The following is a 20,699-nucleotide window of genomic DNA, read 5'->3' as shown; positions in this document are numbered from 1 at the left end:
CACATTCTTGCCCTCTCATCCTTGTCTCATTATGTCTTCCCAAACCCAATCTAAGCCAAGGTGGCATTGCCTACATTTCTGTGTGAATCGAGTTACCTACCAACTCTGCACAAGCCCTGCACGTGCCTGCTTCCTTCATAAAACCTGCTGGCCTGGGACAGCAGACACCAGCCACCACAAGGTGACAAGGTGATCACACAGTGAAGCAGAGAACTTGTTGTATACAACTTTGCATATGTATGTGCGTTTTTCTTGGGAGACGGTCCATGGCTTCCATCAGTTTTCCAGAGAGGTCCAAATGGGTTAAGAACCACTAGAGTACAGTGTTGCACACCTTTTCATGGTTAGTAGGTAATGATCTGTCTCTTTAGAATGTAAGATCCCATTGACTTACTTGTCAAATATTTATTGTACATCTACTATCTGCTAGTCACTGCTTTAAACACCGGAGATAGAGCAGCAAACAAAACAGACAAAAATCTCTACCCTCCAAGGCCTTACTTTTCAGGAGCCAGAGACAGACCCTGGCTATATGAGGCATGAAAGACAGACTGAAGATTCTAAGCTTTGAGCTCCATGAAGATCGAAGAACTCAGAACTCTCGGAGTTTGAAGTTCTAAGAACTCTACAAAGTTCTAAGTTATGAACTCTGTGGAGGTCTTAATAAGTACTGATGATGCCAGCACAGGGGTGGTGATGACAGGTGGCCATAGTAGGAGCTCAGGGGCCAGCCTGGGGCTACCCCAAAGGAAACCTCTCATTGCTGAGCCCAGAGACAGTAGTGGTGGTCTATGACAGGAAGCAATGGTTGGGAAGTAGGGGAGAACCAAATCGCTCCCTACCCATGCCAGCCAAAACACTGGCCCTTCTGAGGTCCAGCTTCTTCAGCCCTCCCTGCTCATGTCCAGCTGGAGGCCTGGGGATCCCAGGCCAGGCCAGGCTGGGGGCACAGGCTGGGACCACTTTTCTCCCAGCTAGGATCCAGAACGAGGGCTTTCTTCCCAGAGTCAGGATGGGTGAGCCTTCCTCACATAGGTGTCCCTGACCGAAAAAAGGAATTGTGACTTCGGTCCTGGAGAGGGTGGAGAGGGAAGGCTGCAGCCCAAGAAAGCACTCCTGGAGGAGAGGGTAGGAGGAGCAAGTGTCCAAGTGAGTATGGCATCAGGGCCACTGAAGGGCCCCAGGCAGCTCAGCACTGGGCAGGGAGGACATGGGGACAACAAGGCTTCAGAGGCCAACGGCCAGAGGGCGCCCACATCATGCCTAGTCAGGGTGGACCCCCTGTCTACAGACCTGAAATCTGCCCATGGTGAAGAGATTCCAGCTATCAGAAGGTCCCAGGTGGGTCAACAGAGATGAAAAACAGGGAGAGAGAGGGGCAGTTTGCCCAGATCATAGCACATGTCTGTGAAAGAGGCAGGAATCCAGGCCTCCGAGTTCCCAGCCAGGCCCCTCTACCGTGCCCATCCCTGCCCCACAGACAGGTGCTCGTCAGCCCCACCCTCACTAGCAACACGCACACCCACGTAGCCACACACTCACTCTGCTCCCTGGTAAACAAATGCATGCTCTAGACATACCCATTGAGCTTCTGGGAATGGCGAGACTATTTGCAGGAGGGGGCAGCTGTACACCTGACAAGAGAGTGTGGTCCGAGTTGAAAGAGTAAAGCATCAGTAATTAGCAGGGAAACGTGTGCATACCCACCAGCCAGGATGCCATCAGGAGGCTGAGCAGAGAAGGGTGGTGAGCAGTGAGATGAGGGGGCAGGGGAAGCCAGAGGTGAAGGAGAGTCGGCAGGCAGGAAGGTGGCGTTAATGATCCAGACTGGCAATCCATGAGGTCTCCCTTTATTCTTGATAGCACTGAGCGCTGCATCCAGGAGCCCGGCCATTTGCAGGAAGTGTGGATTAGACGGAGGAGTCTCTGCTTTTGGTCTCAGCTTAACCTGCTTTCACAGCTTCCAGTCTTCGTGAGGGTCTGAAGACCTGGGCCCCCTAAGGTCCTTCTGGGTTTGGACCATGCCCTGGGGCTAGATTGTGGCCTCATCCCTCTATACTCCAGTGTAAAATTAGCACTGCTCACTCGTGCCCTCCTCCTCCCCAAAGCCCCTGGGGGAGACATCCCCCCGCTTCGTCTCCCAGAAACACATATGAGAAGGGTGCAGCCCCAAAGCCAAGCTGCCGTTCCTCAGGAGCTTTCTGAGGCCTGAAGGACCTAGAGCCAGTCCCCGTAACCTGGTATGAAGAAACCCCACAGAGTCTACCACTCCTCCCCATACCAAGCCCTGGTCTGGGGCCCACAGTTGCTCCCCTCTCACAGCCCTCTGACTCCAGCCTGACTCAGCCTCCGGCCCTGCCCCCAGCCTGCCTTCGCTCCAGAGCCAGCTGGAGCGCATGCCGCAAGGTCTCCACATTGTTCAGAACATTGTATCGACTCAGAGCCACCAGCCGCTCAAACTCCTCAGGCTCATAGGTGAAGTTCATCATGCCATATGGAGTGTCTGCCCCATTGACCACAAAGTCCCCGTAGGCCTTCTCCTCGGCTGTTTGTCGCTCCACACCTACAGGTGGGAAGTGGCAAAGAGGCCAGGCTGGGGCATTCTGTGGCTAGGAGTGGCCAGCCCAGAAGCCCCCACCCCTTGCCCTAGGACATCTGGCGGGACCCACATTTCAGCTCTCTCTACCATCAGGAGGAACCGGGCCAGTGTCGATCCTGAGGCCTGGAAGGTGTGGAGCAGTGGCCAACCTGGGCCCTCCAAGAGGCAAGGGGTCCAGGAAATCCACTGTCAGAACGGCACCCCACCACCACCCTGGGCTGTGTGAGCCAGACCCCGGCCCAGGGCCTCCCCTCACCTGGGGCCAGGTGTGTGCAGAAGGTACGGTTGACGAGGGGAAAGTGCAGCACGATGGGAGAGCGGGGGTCCTTGGCCTTGGCGAACAGGTAGCACTCACGGGGTTCCTCCAAGTCCTCGGGGAGCACCTCGATACTTGGGAAGGGGATGCCTCGGTCCAGGCAGTACTTCTCTGTCATCTGTAAGACCTGGGCAGGGAGGCCAGCTTTGGACCCTGCCTCCGGCTGCCTGCACTCACATAGCCCGCCCACTAGCTGAGTGACTGCAGGTGGGCTACATCACCTTCCCCAGCCAATGTCTTTATTTACATAATAAAAAAGAGAATAACTCTAGTGGGGGGTTGTGGAGATTAAGGACAATCATTAGTGTTCCCAGTGTCATTCCTCTCCTTCCCTTCTCTGGCTCCTCCCTGCTTCCTCTTAGGGGCTGATTTCAATGTCACCAGGTGGAAACTGAATGGTTACAGAAGGGCACGTGGGAAGAGGCTTTATTCATCATCTAATCCCAGGCTTTCCTTGGACCCAGGAGGATTAGGAGGAGGAAGCCAGAGATAGAAGGGCTGGTCCAGCAGCGGGACCAGAAAGCTCATCCAGATGATGGAACCCATCGGCTACCCCACAGGGTTTGAGGGAGCTGCCCCTAGAGACTCCCCGAGGGGACCTGATGGTAACTAACGGAGGGCAGACCCAGACGCCAGTCCAGATGGGAGCAAAGAATGCTATCAGGACAGTCAGGGGCCAGAACAGGAGCCTTCTCTTCACCAGTATGGGAGACTTCTGAGGACCTTCTTTGGCCTCTTCTCCCACCTCCCCCTCCATCTCATAGCCTCAGCAATCCCCCTCCTTCAGCTGGGGAGACCAGTGCCACTAAAAGCCTTCACAAGGTACTTGCCCTTGGATTAGAACCCAGGCCCTCCATGAAGGGCAATTCCCAAAGCCCAGCCAGGCTGCCCTGCAGAGAACCTCAGTTCCTCCCCACCACACACCTTACCTCGAAAGGGGCCTCCAGGGAGTAGTCAAAGGACAGAATGAGGTCCACCGCTCTCTGGGGCAGCAGGCTGAGTGGGAACGGAGAGTTGATGGCAAAGCCCCCATCCACCAGGCACAGGCAGTCCCGCATGGGAGTGAGCTGGTTGGGGAAAGCATCAGGGTGCGTATCTGCAATAGGGACAAATGCTCACTCTTCTCTCTCTGTAGAGATCTCTCCTCCCCTTCTTCTGATGGCAACAGAGTCTCCCACCCCAGCCCCTGGCCCTGCCTCCTGGCAGACATCCCAGTCCTTCCCCATCAGCCCCTGGGCAGCAGGAGCCCACAGCCCAACCTCCGGGAACAAAGGCAGTGCTGGTCCAGGTGAGCCGTGAGCCGGAGGCAAAGGCAGCGGGGGGACCCCCAGCCAGAGCAGCACCCACCTTTCCAGGCCATGAACTCCCGGCCAGCCACATAGTCTTTGTGCAGGCAGAGGCCCCTGGTGAAATTACAGTTCTCCGCGAAGGTAAAGCGGGAGGTGAAGATGTCCAGCACGGCCTGGGAGAAGGGCCCCTGGCGGGTGAAGAGCCTGGTCCTCAGACGTGTGGGATCGTGCAGCTGGAGCTTCTGACAGTCATCTAGATGGGAGCGCGTGGGTGAAATACAGTCAGAAGGGTGCTGTCTGTTCTCCAGTGGCCCTTATGGCCCAGGGGACCCTTCCTATCTCCCCCCACATTCACCCCTCCTTCACCCCACTTCCCAAGCCTCAGACCACTGCTTCCCAGAACCTCTTTTAAATGACCTTTTCTTTCAGCGTCCCTGTATTTGAAAGTTGCCTATGACAGTGTATTTATTAAGTGATAATTTATATGCCCTTTGAAAATAAAGTTGTGTATGGGGCGCCTGGGTGGCTCAGTTGGTTAAGTGTCCGACACTTAATTTCAACGCAGGTCACAATCTTGTGGTTTTGTGGTCATGAGATCGAGCCTGGCATTGGTCTCTGTACTGAGTGGAGCCTGCTTGGGATTTTCTCTCTCTCGGTCTGTGCCCCTCCCTCTCTCTCTGTCTCTCTCTAAATAAATAAATAAATAAATAAATAAATAAATAAATAAATTTTTAAGAAGTTGCTATAATCTAAAACCTTTTTTTTAAAAAAAGAAAACAAAGTTTTATATACAACTTCCAATCACAATTTCATCCATTAAACACCTACTGAGCAGTTACTGCGTGCTGGGCCCCTCCAGGGCTTATAGCCTACTTAGGGGGAGAGTCACATAAAGAGATCATAAATCATACCAATGCCCCAAGGTAAGGACAATGGTGGGGTGTGCACATAGTCCTATGAAATTTGGGTGCTGGGGGCGTGCAGTAGAACAGAGAAGCCCCCTGACAAAATGATGTCAGAGCTGAATCTTAAGGGATGAGCAGAGGTTATCCAGGGAAGAAAGGTAGAAAAGGTTCTGTGCAGCAGGGAGCAGCCCAAACAGGAGCCCTGAGGTGTGTGGACAGATATCCACCAGATGCCCAGTGGTCCTGGTCTGCGTTGACATAACTGGAACCCAAGCAGAGAATTCAAAGGCGCAGTCTTACTATAGAGCACTCACAGCTCCCACTGGCTTTTTTTTCTGAGGTGGGCCTTCCCCTCCTTCCCCTGGTCCCCCTGCCATGCTGCCTCAGCAGATCTCTGGGCATCCACAGGCCCTAAGCTACAAGTCACTTCCTCAGGACTTCGCTGAATGCAGTGGGACAGCTGAGTCCTGCACCATCCCCTCCCTCATCCTTTGTGCCTCCACCAGGGCCCCGACGCTGGAAAGAGCAGTAGGGGGAGGTCAGGGTGTCTACCCGCACCTGTGATGTTTACACTCCCTCTGTGGCAGTCTAGGAAGCTGAGGCCCGAGCCGGCAGTCTTCAGGAAGATCTCATCCAGGCTGGCTGCAAAGGCGCTGCCCCACACACCTAAGCAGAAAGGTAAGGCCCTGGGCCCTCACATCTCCTCCAGCCCACCTCAGGGCCTGGCCCAGCCCCTGCCCTGGCCCCAGCCCTCCAGCCCAGACTCACCCTGCAGGTAGCAGATCCGGGGCTCGGGCTGGGGCTGCAGCAGATGCCCCATGAAGAACTCAGAGCCAAAGAGCTCAGTGGGAACATAAGCCCCGTACTTGGGGAAGCCGACCTCATAGGGTGTGAACTCGCACCATTCTGGGGATCCAGAGTGAAGGGAATGTCACCAGGGGCCTTCCACCAGGACCCCAAGGTTTCCCCTCACACCTGAGCACAGGAGAGGGAATCTCACTTGCCAAGAGCAGGAGGCAGCAAGCCCGCTGTGCTCCAAGGCTCCCATCTATACACTGATAGCTCTGGCCTCTCCCACCTTCCTACCACCCATCGCCTGCACCTGCTTCCCAGGTCCCTGCACCCAGGCACCTGCGAAGTCTTCCCCACTGATGTTGGTGTGGACATTGATGCTGGCGTAGATAGGATAAGGGTTCTGGCCCTGGTTGACGGCCTCCTGCTGGTCAGACAGCTTGGCAGGGTTTTTCTGGTAGGAAGGAAAGGAGGCACTTGACTTTTGGGGGTCCCCTTCCTCCCACCCTCATGGCTTGAGGCCTGATACCCTGAAGAGGATGTCATGGCCCACAAGGGACTGTGGCTGCCAAGGCCAATGCTCTAGAGACAGCTCTCTAAGGACGAGGCTTTAGGCTGCAGCAAAGGTAAGGCCCCTGTGGGTTTTGTGCAATTCCAGGGGCACTGGGAACACTCCCCACTTGTTTCCCATTCAAGAAAGCATATTGGAACCCAAGGGAGTCAGTGACATTTGTTTTTTTTTTGAGTCAGTGACATTTTTAAAGGAAAAATTGAAAACCAGTTTACTTTCTTTAAAAAGTAAATCGGGGGCGCCTGGGTGGCGCAGTCGGTTAAGCGTCCGACTTCAGCCAGGTTACGATCTCGCGGTCCGGGAGTTCAAGCCCTGCGTCAGGCTCTGGGCTGATGGCTCAGAGCCTGGAGCCTGCTTCCGATTCTGTGTCTCCCTCTCTCTCTGCCCCTCCCCCGTTCATGCTCTGTCTCTCTCTGTCCCAAAAATAAATAAACGTTGAAAAAAAATTTTTTTAAAAAGTAAATCGTTTGAAAATATGCATTCTTTCCTCAGACACGAGAAACCACTTGTGATAGACGTCCACAACGGAGAGCCACACAGTGGGCCAGACTGCGAGGGCTGAGAACCCTGCTGGGCTCTGAATACTCTCACCTCCCAGCTCATACCCAGCCTGCAGTTCTAGGAGCAGCATGGCAGCTGGAACACTCTCAAAACACACTGTGCTAGGGCTTCACCCCAGACCAGCCCAAATCAGTATCTCTGGAAGTAGGGGCCAGGCAAGGGTGTTTTTGAAAAGCTGTGCAGATGGGGGGCGTCTGGGTGGTTCAGTTGGTTAAGCACCCGACTTCTGCTCAGGTCATGATTTCGTGGTTCATGGGTTCGAGCCTGGCATGGGGGTCTGTGCTGACAGCTCAGAGCCTGGGGCCTGCTTTGGATTCTGTGTCTCCCTCTCTCTCTCTTGCCCCTCCCTTCCTCCCTCCCTCTCTCTCTCTCAAAAATAAAGAAACATTTAAGACATTTTTAAAAAGAAAAGAAACGCTGTGCAGGTGATTCTAATATGCAGACGGACTTGAGAACTGCAGACCAGCTTCTCCCCTCCCAGGGGTGAGGAGCCAGGAAAGACGAAGTGGTGTCAGCCCACTCAGGGATCCACCTCTTGTCCTCAGAGAGCTCAGACCTAAGGGACCTCTTTGCAAATCTTAGATCTTACCTCAGCACCTAAGGCAGAAGTAAGTGTTGGCGGGGCAGGGGTGGAAAGGAGCTGTGTTTATTTATTATCTGCTCTTCTCTTACCTCCTGGTAGAGGAAATATTCAATGAGGAGACCCCAGATGTCGATGAGGGAAACTCTGTGGCCAGTGCTTTCCAGGCTCCCCAGTTCCTGGGCATAGTATTGTAGGCGCTCCGTGGACATCGCCCCCATCTTACTGCTGCAGACCCGAGCCTGGGCACGCTCAATGGGGCCCTGCAAGGCCACCTGGGACCAGGCTGGGTCCTTGTAGAGTGTGGAGATGCACCTGGGCATAGAGGGAATTAGGGGCAGTGGGGCAGCAAGCACGGCAAGGGGAGAGAGGGAATGCAACTGTTGGTGAGTGACCCTGCCTCTCCATCCCTTGAACCTACTGCCCTGCCCCACCCACTCAAGGAGGCCTGGGCACTCAGTGCCCCTCCTAACCCCCTTGGAGGCAGGATCCCAGCACGCCCTCAGGGACTCCACCTATATCACCAGCCACATTCCTTCCCCTTCAGGGCTCTCCTTTATTCTGCATCCTACCCCACCTCACTTACCAGGTAGACCCAGAGACCCCACTCAGGTAGGTCACAGTGTCCAGGAGGCCAAGTTCCTGCAGCCCTGCCAGGCTTCCATACAGGGAAGACATGGCTCGGGTTCCACCTCCCGAACCTAGCACAGCCACCACAGGCACCTGGGCACAAAAATAATCATAACATTGACCACCACTGTCGCTTATGAATTATTGCTTATAATGTCAGACATTTGTCTATGAGCCTTATCTGTATTATCTCATTGAATCCTCACAAGCAACCCAGTGGGATCCCCATTTTGCAGATTAGGAAACGGAGGCACAGGAAGGTTGGACAATGTGCCCACAATCGTACAGGTAGTAAGTGATAGGCCATCAGACTGAAGCAGTATGACTCTAGAGATGGCTCTTGACAATTGTCTCAGGATTATATGTAACTGGAAGGTATCCTGGATTTCACCCAAAATTGTTGGAGCAGGGTTTCTCAGTCTTGACACTATTGATGATTTTGGACTGGGTAACTCTTTGTTGTGAGGAGCTGTCCTGTATGTTGGAGGATGCTTAGCAGCATTCTGGGCCTTTACCCAGTAGATGCCAATAGCATCCTCTCCCCCGGCCCTGCTGGTAACAATAAAGCATGTCTCTAGACATAGACAAATGTCCTCTGGGTGGGGGGTGGAGGGATGAAATGACCCCCAGTTGAGAACCATTGGGCTAAAGCGATGAAGACCACCAAAGAGCCTGGATTTGCCCCAGACGTGAGCGGTGCCCAGATGTCTCTTTGGGATCAGAGGTGCCTGGTGGGGTCAGACTAGAAGCTTTCTGGCTGCTCAGCTTTTCCATGAAGCTTTAGCTCATTCTGCCCCCAGACTTTTGGCTCCTTTCCCTGGCCTCCTTTCTTCTATCTTGAAAGAAATGCTCCCTGGCCAGTGCCCACAAGGACACTCTCCCTTCAGAGTGCTGGAGGACACAGAGCTCCCTGAGAACAAGATCTGTGCCCTCTTTACCCTCTACCTCCAGAGAGGACATCTGGCACAGAACAGTCATTACCAAATGAACAGTCTGGTCTTGCTTACTTTGTCAGGACTCAGAAGAGGCTCTGACTCCTGACTACACTTGTAGCAGAAGAAAGCCACCAACTCGTTCCCAATTTACCATAGCTCTCTGCCTTAGTGTGGCCTTGCCTCCTGCTTCCCAGCCACGGCTCCCGTGGACCCTCCACTTCCAAATCCCTTTGTCTACTGTTATGGTCTGAATTGTGCCCCTGCCCCTGCAAGTCCTTATGTCGAAGCTCCAGTATGACTATATTTGTAGAAAGGGCCTATAAGGTGGTTATATAGGTTATGTAAGGTCATAACAGTGGGGCCTTTATCTAATAGTATCAGTGTCCTTGCAAGAAGGGGAAGAGAGAGATTCCCCCCTTATCCCCTGTACATGTCCAGTGGAAAGGCCGTGTGAGGACACAGCAAGAACATAGTTGTCTACAAGTCAGTAAGAGAAGCCTCACCAGAAACCAGCCCTGATGGCACCTTAATCTTGAACTTCCAGCCTCCAGGTGAGAAAATAACTGTTTGTTGTTTAAGCCACCTTGTCTGTGGTGTTCTGTTGTGGCAGCCTGAGGAGACTCATATACCTCCCTTGGCCAGGGCCGTTCATCCCTCATTACATACAGGGTCCTGACTCTCCTGATTTTGCCTATCGGCTCTGGCAAGCAGGACTGCCCCTTCCTCCTCTGTTTCCCACCCTTTCTCAAGGCTTCCTGTAACCACTTGGCCACACAGTACTCTCAAGGGAAGAGGCTGGATTTGGTCTTGGTGACCCTGGGGTCCAGCTCCTCCATTTCATACCTGGCCACTGTCAGGCGCCTGGCTCAAACCCAGAACCTGCTGCAGGGCCTTGGACACGATCTGCTTCCTCTTGTCCAGAAACTCCCGTTCCCCATCACACAGGCCAAAACCAAGACGCAGGTCAAGGTCTCCAGAGCTGCCAGAGATGGAGTCGGGCGGGGGGGGGGGGGGGGGGGGGGAGGGGGGTGGTACTGGGTGACTGTTCATTGGAGGAAAGTCTTGGGCACAGCCCATTTTTCACAGGAGCAGACCCATATTCCATCGAACCCCTTAGAAAGACCTCAGCAGAACCAGAGATGCCTTCCACCACCGGGCTGAGCTGAGTGGGCAAAGAGCCCCTACGTATTCAGCCTAGCATAAGAGCCTTCCTCCTGAAGTCAGCCTTCCTCACCTCATTTCTGCCTTCATACTCAGAACCACCTCCTGGCCCTGAAAGAGACAAGAGCCCCATCCCTGAGTGCCCTGAGTGGATTCTCCCACCCACAGCTCCTGTTGCTCTGGTAGCTCTGGCCCGTATGTGAACATCGTGGCTGAGCTCCTGGCTGGCCTGAACTTGACCCCCTCTGAGGCCTCTCCCCCCAGCCTTCTTTTGGTGGTCACAGAGCAAGCAGGGGTCCCTCAGGCACCCAGGCAGAGCCTTACCTCCCCTAGGGCCACAAAGCGCTGTTCCTCTTGGCCTAGGGCCAGAGAAGAGAGCAGGATACCCCCCTCACCCAGCTTGTTGGTGTGGGCCTCCAGCTCAGCACTTGGACCACTCTGTAGAGAAGAAAACACCCAAGGAACCCACCATGGTGAAGGAAAACATGCATCCATGGTGGCCCCAGGACGCCCCTCTAGGATGGACTGATTCTATCATCCATCCCTTCCCAGACTATGGGCTCACTCACTTGCAGGACTGTGAGCCTCTCCCCCAGCTCCACATCCAGCCTGGAGCTGATCACTGGGTTCACGTGAAAGGTGAAGGTAGCTGGGAGGCCTCCCTCCATGGGAGGTTGCAGGGGCAAGAACTGTGGCTTCTCGTAGGCCCCGGGCACTGTCAGCTGAATCTGCCTAGAGCCTGGGAGCAGAGGGCCCAGGTAAGGGGGTGAGAGTGCAGGGGTGTGTGTGGCTCATGATGGCAGCGACCTGGATGGCAACTCCCCTTTGTTTCCTCTTTGGAGATGCCAACTCATCACCCTGCTCACCCTGTGGTTCTGTGGCCCACAGCAAAGGCATCATGAAGGACACTCAGGGTCCTACAACGTGCCCTGGTCAGAACTGGGAACCTGGGGAGGGTAGGAAACACACAATGCCTTGGGAAGGGAGAAGGGCAGGGAGGGAGAGGACTCCTTGCCCAGAGTTTATGAGGCTGATGATTTTGAGATCATGATATTAATTATATAAAATATAATTCTATAATAATTATAATGTTATAATTATCATACATTATTACATTAATTACCAATCTTCAACTGGTAGTTTCCCCATCTTTTGCCTCCATTCAAGCTCTGTGCTCATCACCTTGGGGAAGGTTTGTGGCCAGGGAGAAAAACAGGCAATAAGTTGTTCTGCCCTTTGTTTCCAAAGTGTAAGACCTTGCGAGCACACAGAGGGTGTGCAGCGGAGGTGAGAGGAAGGAGTGGGTTCCTGGGTAGAGGCTCAGAGGAGCAGAGCAGAGCCAGCCCAGGCCAGAAGGAGGCAAAGAGGGAGGCCTTTGGGCTCATCCTGTTCCTAGCAGCTTTCTCGGGAGGAGGAAAAACCCCAGAGAGAAATGTCCATGGCATTCAGACAGGGGGGACCCCAAGCAGCCTCACAAAGGAGCCCCAGACCCTAAACATGACTTGGGAGCAACAGACACCCAGAAAGCCCAGAATGGCAGATGCCTCAGGAACAGAGGTCCACATGAAACCCTTCTCCCAACATACCCTCCTTGGCACTAAAATGAGACCTGGAGACATGACATGACCCTGGGTGGGAGGGAATTAGAGAAAATAAGGAAACTGATACTTCTTTCACACCATGGTTTATGGATGGAGATTGATATGTGTTGTTCAGAGTCAGAAACAATAGACTCCGGAGTGTCACAGACCTGGGTTTTGTTCCTGGCCTTATCACTCTCAGAGTTTGGTCACTGTGTGACCTTAAGTAAGTTTCTTGTTTGAGCTGGAGCTTCATAAATCAAGAGGATATAGTTGTATTTTCCAGGGTTGTTATGAGGATTAAAAGATAAAAGACATGTGAAATGCTGAGCACAGTGCCTGACTCAGAGTAAGTGCTGGACATTTTCTGGACAGGACTCATCCCATGGGCTCAGACCCTCAGTGTCAGAGGAGACCTTAGCTGTCACACAGCCTCTGCTGCACTTCTGCTTCTGCGTCTGGGTGGCTACCCTCTGTGGCACACTATACCTGTGGCCTCAGTTCTTCACTTCTGGAATGCCCATGCTTTGTCATGTGACTTCACTTCCTCCCACTGAGAGGCCAAAATGTTAGTTACTGACTATGATGTGACCAAAGGCTGGAAAACCACCTGCTCATCTGGGCTTGCTCTCATATCTCTGCTGATGCCTTAAGAACACAACCAGTCCAGGGCTCCTGGGTGGCTCAGTCGGTTGTGTCCGACTTTAGCTCAAGTCATGATCTCATGGTTTGTGAGTTTGAGCCTCACATTGGGCTCTGTGCTGACAGCTCAGAGCCTGGAGCCTGCTTCAGATTCTGTGTCTCCCTCTCTCTCTGCCCCTCCCCTACTCACTCTCTTTCTCTCAAAAATAAATAAACATTAAAAAAATTAACAACAGCAAAAACAGAACATGACAAGTCTGCTAGTCACAGAAGGTTGTTGAGGGACATATGGCACAAAGCCAGGTCCCTCCTGCCAAGCCCAGCCTAGATCATGATGCATGAGCTCAATAAATGCTTCCTGTTGTCTGCCATTGAGATTTAGGGTTGCTTTTTGCAGAGCACTAGTTGGACTGATACAGCCTCTATGCTTGAACACTTCCAAGGAGAGGAAATTCACTACTTCCAGAGGTGAATCTGTCCCATCCTTGGTCAGTTTTGAGTGGTAAAACATTAAGAACTTTCCGCCTCAGACTCACCTTCTTGAAATCAGCAGCCCAACCCCTAGGAGAGAAGGCAAGACCCAAGGTCATGGACCAGACTCACCATACTCTCGATGTGGGGCTGTCCCGTCTTCCCTGAGGGTCCCCTGGATTGTCAGACAGGGCTGAGCCTGAGGAAGACAGAGGCCTGTGGGAGCCGCCCATTCACAGGGCCCCGCACAGAGCCCAGACCAGGGTGAAAGGAGGGGTCTCTGGGGCAGGGCCCAGTTAACGTCCTTCCCAGGGCCCGTGCCTTGTGGGTAGGAGTCTTCTGTAGCAGCCTCCTTCCCAGGATTCAGAGGAAGTGGCCCTGGTGGGAAAGGGGAAGGAGGAGAGGGGCTCTGATAGTGATGCCTTTGGCAATCCCAGCAGCCAGGGGCCCAAGTAAGTGATGTGCTGTGCACAAGGTAGGATGGTGGGCTTCTGAGCTGTCCACTCAGATGTGAGATAGCTTCTTGCCCCTGGTCCCTGGAGATGCCTCCCTAGCACATTTCCCCTCTCAGGAGTGCTTGAGTGTCCTTCACAGGCAAGTGGGCATGATAGGCTCAATTGTGGAGTCTGCAATGCCCCCCAGCCCTGGGCAGCCCCAAGCTCGCCTTCCCTACTCACCACCAGGACTCCATTGGTGATGACTTCAGACGCAGGCACCTGGCTGCAAAGGACGAGGGGCTCATGGGACATCTGGCTCCCCTTGAGATGGCTGTTACTATAATATGTGACTGAAGCAGCTGATAGAGCCTGGGGATCATGGCCAGGTTTGGGGGTGAGAGTGGGCTTGTCACCAACACTCAAATGGGTGACTAGACTAGGACATTCCCCCACAGGCCAGGCCAGCGTAGGTCCTGGTGATTGACAGCTGGAGCTGTCCTGGAGTCTTGGTGTAAATGGAAGGGTATAGGCACCACCTGGACTCACCTGTTCTCCAGAACAAATTCCACCTGCAGCTCCTGTGAATCCTACATGGATGAAGCAAGGAAGCATCCATTGGCAAAGAGCTCTGAAAGCATCAGAGACTGACCCTGACCCCTACCCTGCTCAGCTCCAGGGTCTAGAAGAGGTGACCATTGTTGTGGCTTCTCATGGGCACAGGATAAGTAGTAGCATCTTCATGAGAAGCTTCATGCCTTCAAAACTGTGTTCTAGGCCCTATTCTAGACACTGAGGGTTCAGCAGTGACTAAGACAGACAAAGTGCTCTGCCCTCAAGGAGCTCACATGTTGGCTCCACTCAGGGAAGAAGTATTTGAGGGGAACCTTTGTAGGGTTTGTAGGGTTAGTGGTGTAGGATAGAGAGGGGCCTGTCTTGGAGGCCTGGCCTGTGCTGACCAGGAGCCCTCACCTCGGTGTCCTGTGCCCAACTTCCTCTCCTTGAGTTCAATTCATTGCTGGCACAGGTGTGGTGGCTCACCTGGTGGTTGAGTGGGAAGATGTGTCTGTAGGGTTGGCCAGGCTTGAGGCTCCTCAGGTCAAAGAGTAGCAGGGAGAGCTGGTCACTGCCCAGGATGTCCTTATCACAGAGGGTGAGCTCCAGGACATTCTGGAAAGAGGGCAGGCAAGAGGTGGGAGCCTGACATAGGGCAGGAACATAGGCAGCCCTCTCCCTCTGCTGGCCCTCACCTTCACAGCACCATGGATCTGGTAGTGGAAGGTCTCGTTCCACTCAGGGTCACTGCAGTTAGCCACCATCCTTGTCTGGGCAGGGCTAGGGGACGCAGTGGGCAGGCGCAGTTCCACGTAGCAGTCAGCTTTGGACACTGCAGGTGGGGTGAGGGAGGGGTCCTCACTCTCTAACTCTTGTTGCTGAAAAGGTTGCCTGGGGAAGGCTGGGGCAGAGGGGAAGGAGCCGAGGAGAATAGAAGCTGCCTGTTTGGGACAGGGCGACGTGGGGAGAGCCGGTGTCCCTAACTCCATCTGGACCAGTTACACCACCCATTCAACTGAATCCTGTAGTGGCCAGTTGAAAAGACCACGTGGCAGCACAGATAGTTGAGTAATTCCCTAAAAGAGCCTGATTCAGACAAAGAACTCCCCTTCCATTGTGAGCACTGGTGTGGAAAGCTGCTGGAGAGCAGATGATTTCTGGCAACAGTGGGCCTCACATGCTCACTCAGGCTGGCACTGCTCCACTTGCTAGTGTCAGAGAGGAGTCCATGGTCTGCACAAGTCTCCCCTCCAGCCCCTCCTGCCTGCCCTGGGGCTCCCTCACCAGGATGGATTCCCTCCACAGTCACCAGGAGCCCCTCTGCCCCACTCCAGATACACACACACACACTTCAGGCCAGCCCCTGCTGAGCTCTGAGGAGGCCCTAGGGAAAGGAAGAGAAGAAAGGGTCGAATTGGGGGTCACTCACAGAGATCTGTGCCCTGGATATTTCTGGCCCTCAGCACCTTCACCTGGAGGTCATAGTAGGGGTGGGTTTCCCGCTGAAACAACAAAACTCAGGAACTCAGTTCCAGGAAGCTGGGTAGGGGGCCTGATCTCCCTGCGGTAATGCCCAGCTTAGTCTTCCCCCTTCCAGTCACAGAGCAGGAGCCTGGCCCAAGGTCACTGATGTCACTGTGCCTGGGAGCTGAGAGGTCTTGGCAGGGTCCTGGCATTGGGAGTTCAGCATGTTGGTGATGAGTTCAGGCTGGGTTCAAAGCTAAGTTCCACTAGGGACTAGCTGAATGGACTTGGGCAAATTACTGGATTTCCCCATGCTTCATTTTCCCCATCAATAAACAGGGGGTTACAACCTCACGTTGTGGGGAGTTTTAAATGAGAAGTTGTATAAAGTGCCTGGTATAAGTGCTTCATATATGTGGCCATTGTTACTAATTATGGTTATGAGGTACCACAAACTGGCAGCTTCCCTGTCATGCTGCTGCTATAGCTTGGGAACCTAAGGGAGAGCTGGAGTGATGTACTTAGATTAAATATTAGACGGGAAAGCTGTAGTCCATCCCACCCACTAGCTCGCTGACAAAGGCCACACCTCCTAGGAGGCAGCAGGTGAAGGGAAACCAGGTGTCATCCAGCTTGGACTGGTCCGACTAGTCGCTAAGGAGACAATAGCTTGGGCCAAAGAGAGATAACAGCAGGCTGCAGCCTCCTGGGAGTGAGGCTAGCCCCTCAAAATCCCAGCAAACACCTTCCTCCTTTCCCCTGAGGGGCTCTACTTCCAGGCTAGGGCATTCTGGGCAAAGCCAACAGCTGTACGTATCACATGACCTCACTCTCCATTCCTAATTGGGGAGGGTGAGGGGTGGAATTATTTTCAAAAGCCAAGGTCTTGGCCAATCACTTTAAGCTCCACCAGGTTGGCTAGAGCAAATTGGTACTAGCCCGGATCAAAACCCAGCCCTGGGCTAGCCTGTCTTCAGAGGGGACTGAGCTCCCAAGACTCCTGCAGTCCACACGCCCCGGGGAAGATCAAGTACTTTACCCTCCATTGCCTCCACTGAGGTCCCCTCTTGTCTCTCTTCCGCAGCAGCACTGCTCCTAGGAGGGGCAGCCCCTTGCCTGCCAGCCACCTTGGCCAGAGCGCCCGGAGCATGGCCAGCCAGCCCAGTTCTCAGCAGGAAGCCCTGCCTGCTTTCCAGAGCCACTCTGTTCTCCTCTGGCTCCACTTACTGCTAGCTCAGGTCTGACGGTAACACCAAGGTGGGGAGGGTGGAGCTGGCAGCTCACAGGAGGACTTGAGGACTCAGAGTTGGGTGGCCTGCTGGGGCTGGAGGTGGAGTTTGATATGCTCCAGGAAGTGGCTGGGGCCCAATTCCCTCAGGCAGGAGGCACTTCAGTCCCTCTCCAAGAGGATGAGGAACTGGTACTCTGGCTCCCAAACCCAGCCTCTGGTTATTATTGAGCTGCTCATGGAAAATAGATACCTGAGTCTCACCCCCTAGATGATTTGATTTAGTGGGTGTGAGTCGAACCCAAGTGTTCATATTTCCAACAAGCCTTCTAGACAATGCTGATGCAGCAAGCCCAGGGAATGGAAGCCAGTAAGTTCTGCCTCGGGGCCTCCGCTCCTCCAGGTAGAAAGAAGTCCTAAAACCATCTGCCTTCCAAGTCCCACCTTCCTCATGTTTCTTAAGCAGGAACATGGAAATCTCCGGTTCAGTTTTATCTGGACTCAAAGGTGTTTCTAATCTCTTGTGGCCTCCCTCATTTATTCTCCAAACACAGACGTCTGCTGTGAACCAAACCTGCACTAGGCCCTGGAACCAAAGGTGAGGAGGACCCATCCATATCCTGAGGAAATTCACAGCAGCTTTTGGCCAGGGCCCTCTTCCTGAATGGGTAGATATACCTGGATGGTCCGGGTATACAGATGGGGATACAGTCAGGTGGTATCAATAGCGACAGCTAAAAAGCATGTCTGCCTATCCTTAAGCTACTAGAAATAAGGCTTTAGAGGGTCCTCTTTTGACCACCATAAGCCTTAGGCTACAGATGGTACGTGATGTCCCCTTTTCTGCGGACCACGACACTCTAGGTGGTGTTTTTCCATCCAGGCAGCTTCCAGAAGAAAAGATTTCTGGGGCAGTGAGCTGATGGGAGAGAATTTCTATTCTTCAACCAAGACTTAGTCATCTCCACTCTCCTCCCCAAGGCATGAGGTGGAGACTGAAAAAACAACATCCAAAAAAGAGGTGATTCAATTCCAAAACGAACACTGTAGGCAAGTCGAGACCAGAAACTCCCAGAAAAAAAGGGGATGACTGCCACTGGCCAGGCTCCAACAGGAGGGCCTATTTCTGCTTCATTTGAGCCATGAAGCCAAGACCTGTGCTGAGGTCTCAGAAATGCCTTAGTGCCGCCCCGTTGGTGGTATCCATGCACAGCATGCAGGGGACCCGTGGATCCACACCAGAGGGGCATGAGGAAGGGCGCGGAGCTGGCTGGGGCGGACACAGCAGTCTGGCGTCCCGTCTCCTGACTGATGTATTTTCTGGGCTGTACAACGCTCTCTCCTGGGAGTCACAGGTCCTGTGCCTCAATAAAGCCATGCTTCTTAGTTCCAGATGCTATTCATTCTCAAAGAACACTCAGGATGACCAGAGATGGCTAAAGAGGGGGACAGAGAAAGACCAAACTGCCTTTTTGGAGCTGGCCAAAATGGACCAACCCTTCTCCACTTCTCAAACATCCTTGGGTGTATGTTTCGTGATTCTCCCGGTCAGCAGGAGCTGCAGGAAGAGGCCATGAGGCCCTAATATGTGAAGCACCCAGAGAGACAACTGGGATTAGCTAGAGTTCCTGTGTGTCCAACACAACTTGGTGATGTCAGAAATGTTCTATACCTGTGCTGTCACACCGTCAGCCACCACAGCCACACTAGCTGTGCTGGACGGCACAGATCGAGACACACAGGTGCCACAGGTGTTCTACTGTCTTTTCTCTTTGTCACGAATTGGCTTATTCTTCTCAATTCTTACCTAAATCAGTATCTTCTCATTGTTATCTCCATCATAGGACGCGTGGAAAAGAGACCCAAACAGGTTGGTTTCTTACTTTATGATGTTTATTATGAGATCCTCAAGAGTCATTACAGAGTTTCATGTCTAGCCTTCTCCACATCTCCACAGAGGGCAAAGAGGGTCCAGGGAAGGAAAAATGGAGTTTGGGAAAGCTGGATCGTTTATATATTCCAAAGGAAGAAAACACGCATTCTTTATTCTATTGCTTCAAACACATGTGCCACACAGGTCGTGGGAACGGAAGATACAAACAGAGCAAGCCAGGAAGACTGGGTCTGCATGGCGGGGCGAGCTTCTGCTGCACAGAGGAGGGCCGGCCTCATGACTTCACTGCTGCTTCCAGGGGAAGCTCCTCCAAACTGGTGCAAACAGGTCCAAGGGCAGCACTGCTTCTCATGTGCTGGCATGGCCAGCTGGGCCTGGCTCTCCTGAAGCGCTGCTCTGTCTCCCAAACCTGAGCAGTCCCCATCTGCGTGCACAATGCCGAGGGCACGCACTCTGTCCCTGCAGACCCTCCATGGACAGCGTGCCTGGGAGGAGCCTAGTCTACTACACCAGTACGTCAGCCTACAACAAAGGCCCAAAATGGCACGGTGCTGCGGGTTAAAAAGAACCGTGGCATATCAAGGACAGGCTACTAAAACACTGTCGGGGCTGGGCACCATCACCCACCCTCATCACCATTAAAAACACAGCAGCAACAAGACTGTGCGTTGTAAACCCCACGGAGGACAGGACACAGGGCTGCTCTCCCCGTGTGTCTGCCTGCAATGCTAGACACTCCTCCCGTCTGTCTCGGATCCCGCGGGGGTGGGGAGTCTCCCTGCCCCCTCCATGGATGTGGTAGGGAGTGACTTCACAAACCCATGTGCTGCTGCCACCTCCTGCAGCGCTCTTGGCTGTCCCCGGGCACCTCGCAAGCATGCCTGACATCACATCCCTGTCAGTTCCCGATGTGAGCAGTCCTGTGTGTAGCAGAGACCCACCCACCCGCAACAAGCCAGCTGGAGAGAACAACTGCCAGGCCAAGCTGTGAGAGGTAAGCGGGCCACACTGGCTGCAAAGGGAAAGGTGCCCAAGGCACAAAGCTCTCAGCCCACAGACTAAACCAACATGCCCTGGGTGGCTGGTGGGTGAACCAGGAGCAGGAGGCCCCTCAGATGTCTAAGAGATATGACAGGCCATCCTTAGGGCCACCGTCACACCTGGCCCTGATGGACGGAGGATGACCCTCTCCTAAGCCTCTAAGCATAGAGCTCTCAGTCCAAGGAGGATCTATTTACAATATACCTGACAATCAATTATCGGTGTATCCTGGAAACTGAGACCTCCTCTTGCTTCTCATTTTACCTTGTTTAAAATATTAGTTATTCCCGGTGTCGGGAAAATGGGAGACAAAGCTGGGGTAGAGCAGTGAAGGGAGATAAAGGAAGAAAATAAATAGCGAGAAAGAAACGGAGACTAAAAACATAAAGGGATGTGTGGGGAGCCTCCCAGGGAGAAAGAGGGAATGGTGACTATGGAGAAATGACTGTCATCACCTAGAGAGCCGGTGTCCGGCCTGCGCAGTGAGAAGAAACCTAGGACTGCTCTCCTTCCAGACCCCAGGCCAACTGCGCAGGGGGCTCCATGCAAAGTCCTGCAAGTGCCTTCACAGAAAACTCTGAATAAACAATCTCAGGGTTACGGACTCTTGAGACACTTTCCTTGATCAGGTGATTGGTGTACAAAGGCAGGACACTGCCCTTCGTCACCTCCTCCCATCCAAGCAGGTAGCAAATTCTCTGCAACTGCCTGTGACATAATGGTATATAAGGTATAGCTAATCTCTTTTTTCTATCAAAAAGCTGGTAACACCAGACCACAAGTCTGATAAATTCAGAGATGTGCCAGGGCTCAAGGTAGCCAGTAGTGTCCAAATGGGGAGACACCTGGTGGTGGAAGCAGCCCCTCATTTCTAAGGCCAGTGCTCCTTCCCCTCTCTGGGATAGCTGAACTGTCCATCTGAAGAATTCCTGGCATGCTGGGCTCAGGTGTCAGCTGGGTTTACCTCTTTGGAACAGAAGTAGTGCACGACCACGCCATTGGGGTATCTCGCAAATGCACTGTAGGGAGGGAAAGCCACTCAGGAGTGAGG

At 53.4% G+C, this 20,699-nt stretch overlaps 2 protein-coding genes and 1 long non-coding RNA gene across 6 annotated transcripts in view; 1 reads left to right on the top strand and 2 right to left on the bottom strand.

The window, feature by feature from the left end:
* The first annotated feature begins 637 nt into the window (after positions 1-637).
* LOC123385972 lies at positions 638-4,724 on the top strand. 3 transcript variants are annotated; one of them, XR_006599302.1, is made up of 4 exons: positions 638-1,341; positions 1,864-2,569; positions 2,693-3,520; positions 4,051-4,724. It is a non-coding gene; the product is annotated as an uncharacterized LOC123385972 (long non-coding RNA). The 3 variants fall into 3 exon arrangements; XR_006599303.1 differs by having other exon boundaries at positions 641-1,149; positions 2,693-4,724; XR_006599301.1 differs by having other exon boundaries at positions 641-1,341; positions 2,693-4,724.
* Positions 1,835-18,449, bottom strand: PLA2G4F (phospholipase A2 group IVF). 2 transcript variants are annotated; one of them, XM_011283056.4, is made up of 20 exons: positions 16,525-18,449; positions 15,451-15,523; positions 14,717-14,853; positions 14,508-14,636; positions 14,016-14,056; positions 13,710-13,752; positions 13,165-13,231; positions 10,909-11,078; positions 10,664-10,777; positions 10,413-10,450; positions 10,022-10,157; positions 8,200-8,336; positions 7,706-7,928; positions 6,241-6,355; positions 5,878-6,015; positions 5,668-5,775; positions 4,263-4,457; positions 3,845-4,011; positions 2,856-3,042; positions 1,835-2,563 (listed from the first exon to the last, which is right to left on the bottom strand). In XM_011283056.4, the coding sequence occupies exons 1-20, from the start codon at positions 16,633-16,635 to the stop codon at positions 2,343-2,345; spliced, it is 2,550 nt and encodes an 849-aa protein (XP_011281358.2). In that variant the 5' UTR covers positions 16,636-18,449; the 3' UTR covers positions 1,835-2,342. The 2 variants fall into 2 exon arrangements, with proteins under 2 accessions (XP_011281358.2, XP_019688192.2); XM_019832633.2 differs by lacking the exons at positions 14,717-14,853; positions 16,525-18,449 and having other exon boundaries at positions 13,710-13,838; positions 15,451-15,522.
* Positions 18,450-18,584: 135 nt separating this feature from the next.
* VPS39 (VPS39 subunit of HOPS complex) overlaps positions 18,585-20,699 on the bottom strand; it is a 46,644-nt gene continuing 44,529 nt past the window's right edge. The window contains exon 25 of the mRNA XM_003987249.6: positions 18,585-20,667. Coding sequence (XP_003987298.1) covers positions 20,592-20,667 — 76 coding nt within the window. The 3' untranslated portion in view covers positions 18,585-20,591. The remainder of the gene's footprint in view (positions 20,668-20,699) is intronic.

The sequence above is a fragment of the Felis catus genome, chromosome B3 (genome assembly GCF_018350175.1).
Source record: "Felis catus isolate Fca126 chromosome B3, F.catus_Fca126_mat1.0, whole genome shotgun sequence".
In the NCBI taxonomy this organism is placed as follows: Eukaryota; Metazoa; Chordata; class Mammalia; order Carnivora; family Felidae; genus Felis; species Felis catus.
This window is presented reverse-complemented; position numbering and strand designations above follow the sequence as displayed.